Genomic DNA, 6,431 nt, shown 5'->3' with positions numbered 1-6,431 from the left:
GGCGCTTCTCGGGGGCCAGCGGGACCTCCCGCGGAGACGAGCGTCTGGTCAGCGGCGTATCGGACCCCGTGTCACCTGCAGGAGAAGCCAGAGTGAGCAGGGGGTACGTGGCACAGGAGGGCCCCCACAGCCCCAGCCCGGGGCCCACCTCCACCACTTGCAGTGTTCTGGGACACTTGCAGGCCACACCCTGGCTGTGTGGCCACCAGGGTCCCCAGTGACGGGGTCAGCTGAGGCCCTGACTCTGCAGATGGTCGACAGGTGATCCACTGCCCTCCCCGGTGCAGCGCCCTGCCCTGACACCTAGGGGGCGCAGGAGGAGACCCAAGGAAGGAGGAAGCCAGGAGGAGGCAGAGGAGGCAGAAGCTCCCCAGGGTCCTGCCTACAAGCTCTCTGCCAGGACCTGCGGTGGGGCCGCCTAGCCGCTCCCTGTGCACCCACTTCTAGGCCCAGACATGTCTGGGAGAAAGCCTAGCTCTTGTGCGAAGAAACCACTGTGCCAGCCGGGCCAGCATGACTGCGTCCCCCAGCTGGACTGATAATCACCCCTGTCCAAGTGTCCACAGGAGAGAGAGAAACAGGTGTTCCTGCTTCAGGTGAAACAAGGTGAAACCCAGAGTGGGCCTGCCGCACCTATGCTGGGGGACGCCTTGCTCTCTGCTTCGTCCCATGCACCCACCAAACACTCAAGCGACATGTGAGATAAGCCCAGAACCCTGCCCAAAGGGGCCGAACTCCCCTGTGGAATGCAAAGTGGGGGCAACACCTGATGGGACCAGCAAGAGCACCCTGCAGCACCTACTGAATGGGGCCTGGCCCCTTCCTTGCCCACCACCCTCGCCTCGCCTTCTCCCCTCTTTTGATCCTGGAGGGCACCCCTAGCACAGGGCCTGCAGCAAGGATGCTAGTCGGCTGGGTGCCATGTGGCCACCCCTCCCCCTCCTGGCCCTCAGGGACCCCAACGTGCACACTCCTCTCTGTAAGGGTAAAAGGGACCCACTGCTTCTCTCCTGGACTCACTTGTCACATGGGTGTTTCCCAAGGCCCGGGGGCCATCAGGGAGGAAGGTAGACGTTCCCTTTCCACATAGCACCCCGCCAGGCCAGTGCCCGGTCCCCTATGAGCGTGTGACGTGGACTCATGGCTGGCCACAGGGATCAAACACTATTTCAGAGTAGTTAGTCGTTAGTGGTCAAACTGACAATCTAAGAGTGAATTCTAATCAAGAAGCTAAAATAGTCAAATCCTGAAACAGCTCTGGATCCCGACATCCCAGCTGCAGAAGCAAGAAGCAGAGTCAGAAGGTCTCCTAAGAAACGTGCAGCAGAGTGAGAGGCTTTGAGAACAGGCTTAGCAGGAGGAAGGGCAGCTACGGGAGAAAGTCTGCGGAGGTCAGGTCCAGAGCCGAGAGTGGCAGAGGAGCTAGGGAGAGAGCAGGAGTTAGGGTTCAGGGAAGGCGAGGGGCCAGTTACATGTGCATGGACTCAGGCAGGGAGGTGTGGGGCTGCTCCTTGGGGCCTTCGGCCTGCAGGACGGAGTCCACTGACTTGTTGCTGAGGCGGAAGGGTGTCAGACGACGGAAGTTGCCCGGGGAGTAGGGGATCTGCACGCGGGCCCTCTGGGAGGGCACCACCGTCTCCCCGGGGGACAGCCAGGGTGGCATCCTGGACAGGATGCTTGGGTCCTCGTCCGGGGAGAACACAGGGTTGTCAATTCCTAGGAGAAAGGTCGGTGGCTGGTCAGCTCCCCCCACACAGCCCGAACAGCAAGAGGGAGGGTGCTGCCCGGGTGTCAGACACCAGCACATCCTGTGGCCAGCAACTGGAGGTCACCTGGAAGGTCAGGGCCACGTGCCTTCGGGGTTTCAGGCCTTCCCCCATGCTCTCCCAACCCTCGCCGTGGGCAGGATGGGTGACAGCTCCCTCCTCAGAGCAGAGACCCCAGCCTGCCACCTGCAGGCGCACAGCCCTAGGCCCCCCAGTTCCACAGTCCGAGGACTGTGCTCGCTTCTGGGGCAGCAGAGGGCTGCCCCTGTCCCCTCACCTGAGGGGGAGTCTGTTGCTGTGTCCCTGGTGACGTTTGCCAGGAACTCGATCCCCCCACTCATCTCCTCCACGTCGTGGTCGGGGTTCTCCTCCGGGTCCGAAAGTTCCAAATCTGGTGGTGAAGGAGGGGCAGCACAAGGGACATGGGCTGGGGACGAGGGTGACCCAGGTCCAGTGCTCTTGACGGGTTCCCAGTGCACCCTGAGGGGTGTCATCACCTCCACTGCACAGGCAGGACAGCAGCCTGCAGGGGAGGGTCTCCCGGCAAGGACAGCCCCCGCGCCCTGCCCGGCCCCTCGCACTGTTCCCCGAGTTCGCGCTGAGGAGCGCGGCCGCCCCGGCCCCACTCCGCACCTTTCTCCTTGATGGTGAAGTTGTGCATGAGGTTCTCCATGGGCAGCTTCCCGTTGGGGACGCTGCTGTTCCTCTGAGGGACAGAATGAAACTGCTTACAGGGAAGGCTACGGCGGGCACGGGGCCCTGACCTGTCCCCAGGGGGTGCCCTGGCGTCCCCGTTGCTGACAGCGGTCCGTGGCGCCGCCCACCGCGCGCCCCCACGTCGCCCCACGCGCCCCTCGCCGCGCGCTCACCCGCTTCTGGGCGCGCTCCCGCTTGTACAGCTTGGCCGCCTTCTTGTTCTGGCCGATGCCCAGCTTGGCCGACTTGAAGGACTCCATGCGCTTCCGCATGGTCCTGCGGAAGATCTCCTTGTCCTGCTTCTCGTCCTCCTCAGGAGTCAACTTGTGGCGGCTGTACAGGTGTTTGTACTGCGGCGGAGGAGACAGCGGGGCGCAGCTGCTGGTGACCCGCAGGGGGGCCCGGGCAGCCCCACGGCAGGAGGCTGAGCCCTGCCCCTCCCTCTGACCTGTCCCCCACCCCCCAGAGGTGTGCGGCGACGGGAGGAGGACCCGTGCGCGGCCCTGGGCGCTGCCCGTGGCGGGCCGGGCGCTGGGTGCCCACCTCCTGCCGCGGCTTGTACAGGTACTGCTGCAGCGTGTGGTGCGTGACCATGTCCTCCGTGTCGCGGATGCTGCGTCTCCTCTGCTCCAGGGACTGCATGTCCAGGCACACGGCACTGACGTTCTCCCTCCTGCGTGGGATGGCGGGGTGTCCCAGCGCACCGCCCAGGCTGGCACAGCGACCCCCCCGGGGCTCCTGTCTACGGCCCAGCGTGCAGCCCCACTAGAGCCCCAGCCGTGAGGCCGCCTGGGTGCCCAGCACCCCCTGCTCCGCCCGGCACCTGGACACTGGTCGACGAGGCCAAGAGCAGCCCCCCAGCGGCCCCAGTCGGATGCCCGGCCCGCCCTCTGCCCTGCAGCAGGGGGGTCGCGACCGGCCGCCTGGATCGTGAAGGCGGGTGGAGCGCCTGGCAGCCGCGCCCTCCCACACTCCGTGCCAGCCCCCTGCAGTGTCCGAGCTGGGAGCCTCCGCCTGCCCCACTGACACGTCTCAGGTGCCCCAAGATGCCCGCTGGCTGGTGCCTGTCCAGAGGAGCCCCCGCGGTGGCTGTGCCCAGGAGGAGCTGGGAAGACCTGCCCTTGGCAGCCCCGGGGGGCTGAGAGGTGCCCGCCAGGGGTGGCCTCGTGCACGGGAGCCTGCGTGACCGGGGGCACGTACAGCAGGTAGGAGACGGACGCCTCCACCGTGGAGGGGCGCGGTGTGCCGAAGTCCACGTTGACCATGTTCTCCGTGCTGGGCGAGCGGATGAAGGCCAGGGACCCACGGCGCTCTCCCTGCCAGGGAACAGCCCGCATAAGCCAGGATGCGGCGCCTGAGCCGAGCCCCACCGTGCCCGGGCCAGCCACACCCCTGCTCCGCAGCCCCGAGATTTCAGCAGCCACCACCAGGGCCTCGCTGGAGCTGAGGGGCAGCCATGGCGCTGAAGCACACAGCAGCGCAGAGGGCACTGGGGGCGGGGGGAGGAAAGCATGGCAAACCCCACGGGATTAGGACACTGGCCCCTGGGCCACCGGGCATCCGAGCCAGCAGCCCTCATTCCAAAGAGGAAACCCTCGGGCCTGACATCGGAACTGAGTCCGACGAAAGCATGCAGAGCCAGTCAGAACCCAGCTGCTGTGCTGGGCCGGGCCATGTTCTGGGGGCCGTCCTGTGGGGGACGGCGGGATGGGCCACCTGCTGCTCGCAGACCCCATGCCCTGGCTTGCTCACTGCAGAGGTGCGCGTGGCGCCCTGCTCAGTCTGAGCAGGCCTGACCGGGAGCCCCCCGTGCCAGGGCTGGGGGCCGTGTCACCCGCATCAGGGCGCGGGTTCTGAGGGAATAGGGTCAGGGAGCACAGGCTCAGCGATGGTTGAGGGTCCCTCCCCTCCTCTCTTTGCGGCCCCGAGAAGCACAGTGTCTCTCTGGTGACCCGGCCGTGTGTGGGGTGGATGAGGCAGCTGGGGGCAGGAGTCGCTTCCCCTCGGAGCTGAGAGCAGCTTCCAGGCCCCCGACTGTGGCCTCAGTGTGGGGCCACGGGGTGCTGACAGGCCCCGGCACTCCTGGGGAACACAGGCCCCAGCTGGTGTGGGGACAGGGGCCAGAGATGGGCAGGGACTGTGGAGCCATGACCTGTGGCCACCTGGGCAGGGCTGTGGGTGACCCCGCCACTGTGGGCACCAGCTGCCACTATGGGGACAGCCCGGAAGTCACTGTCACAGGTCACTCAGGGACAGGGCAAGAGCAGGCTCGGGGCCTGCCTGGACCCAGGCCATCGCAGGGAGCAGGTGACCTCGGGGCCCAGGGGCATGCATGAGGATATGCGCGTGGCAGGGGTGGCCTGGTGATGGCCATAACGGCCATGTGGTGGCCACGCGTGTGTACTGAGGAGCTAGAAGCTCTGCCAGCAGGTGCGTGGCCACTGGGGAAGTGGGCCCTGGGCCGTGTGTCCCATGAGGGGACCTGAGACCGACTGTGACTCGTGTCCTACGTGACACATCCGAGTCCTAACTGTGAGTGGCTGTGGGTCGGCACAAAGCAGGTGGTGTCAGAAACTGCGAGATGCTGGGTGTCACCACAGCACGCGGTGGGCTTGTCCCTCACCCTCCCATATGCCACCTGAGCCCTGCTCCTTGACGTCCCACCCTGGGTGCAGCGGCCACTGTGGGCGGGGCGCCGTCTCAGAGACCTGGGGATAGACGCGTTTGCCCGGAGAAGGTAGGGGCTCTGTGGGTGCGGGAGGGACCGGGAGATGTCAAGGCCACCTCAGAACCACAGCTCGTCCCCAGCTGTGTACCCTGCGTGTGCGTGAGCACGTGTGTCTGTGTATGTTGGGCGTCATGGACCCATCACTCCCTAGCTCCGTGTGCTACAGTGTCATGGGGCAGGGTCCGTGCCTGTTTCCTGTGAGTGACAGGGAGCTGTGACAACCCGTTCTCGAGGTGTCGGAGGACCCCTGAGACTCACGTGGACTTGTGGGTGAGCCATCAGGAGCAGTAAGGTGCCACCCGCCCGGTAGCCTTGGGGGCAGGCAGACCCCGGTGGCCGTCCACACCCCGAACCTCGTGCCCCGGCAACCCACCCACGCGGAGCTCGGCCCGTCCCCGAACCTCGGCCACGTAGCTGATGGCGTCCTTCAGGTTCAGCTCGTGGAACACGTTAAGGATTCGGTCGCGTGACTTTTGGGCGGACCTTCTCATGAGGATTTTGCTGAGGAATTTCCTATCAAAATTGGACCACCTGGGGGTCGAGTCACAGTGTCAGTGCTGGGCGAGCTGCGGGCGCGGCTCCTGTGGGGCGGGGCCAGTGTCCCCACCACCCAGGTGTCCCAGGATGGGGGGAACACGGGAGACCCCTGCTCTGTCCCTGTGCCCACTCCGCGGCCCGTGCCTCGCTCCTGCCCGCCCGTGGGGCCACAGTCGCCGTTAGAGTGTGCAGGAAACACGGCTCCGTGTCCTCATGAACTCGACATTGAGGGGTTTTGCACACGCCCGAGGACGGGGTGGGGCCGGTGGGCCGGGCCTGAGCAGGGCTACGTGCCACACTCAGTGCCACACTCACGGAGAACCGGCCGCCCCGCGGCTCTACGTCCACAGTGAGAACAGTGACCGGTTATTCGGTCAGGAGGGGAGGCGGCCGGGCCAGACTTGAAGAGGGACTTGCACTGTGAGCTGGACCTCGGGGTGCAGGGGGCGGGGGGGGACGGGACATTCCGGCTCCTCTACTGTTCTGAAATTAGGGTTTCGTGGGGTCCACATTACAGTGGAATCCAGCGCCCTGTGCTCCTGTGGCAGAGGGGGAGAGGACCAGGTTCCGAGGCAGAGGTGCAGCCACGCCCCGAATCTGCGGTCACTTACTTGTCCCTGAGATAATTGTGTCCGATTTGCCCTGATATGTCCTCGATGGCCGAGAGGATGTGGTCGAAAGCCTTTTGGACAACAGGTGGGTGG

The 6,431-nt window shown here is 65.7% G+C and overlaps 1 protein-coding gene across 1 annotated transcript in view; it reads right to left on the bottom strand.

The window, feature by feature from the left end:
• Nucleotides 1-990: 990 nt before the first annotated feature.
• Nucleotides 991-6,431, bottom strand: part of SLC9A3 (solute carrier family 9 member A3) — a 39,590-nt gene continuing 34,149 nt past the window's right edge. The window contains exons 10-17 of the mRNA XM_006917169.2: nucleotides 6,339-6,409; nucleotides 5,592-5,721; nucleotides 3,663-3,778; nucleotides 3,006-3,135; nucleotides 2,636-2,812; nucleotides 2,400-2,472; nucleotides 2,044-2,157; nucleotides 991-1,716 (exon numbers count right to left, since the gene is read on the bottom strand). Coding sequence (XP_006917231.1) covers nucleotides 1,469-1,716; nucleotides 2,044-2,157; nucleotides 2,400-2,472; nucleotides 2,636-2,812; nucleotides 3,006-3,135; nucleotides 3,663-3,778; nucleotides 5,592-5,721; nucleotides 6,339-6,409 — 1,059 coding nt within the window. The 3' untranslated portion in view covers nucleotides 991-1,468. The remainder of the gene's footprint in view (nucleotides 1,717-2,043; nucleotides 2,158-2,399; nucleotides 2,473-2,635; nucleotides 2,813-3,005; nucleotides 3,136-3,662; nucleotides 3,779-5,591; nucleotides 5,722-6,338; nucleotides 6,410-6,431) is intronic.

This window comes from Pteropus alecto, unplaced genomic scaffold (assembly GCF_000325575.1).
Source record: "Pteropus alecto unplaced genomic scaffold, ASM32557v1 scaffold137, whole genome shotgun sequence".
NCBI lineage: Eukaryota > Metazoa > Chordata > Mammalia > Chiroptera > Pteropodidae > Pteropus > Pteropus alecto.
Note: the sequence above shows the minus strand (reverse complement) of the source record. Positions and strands in the feature narration are given on the sequence as shown.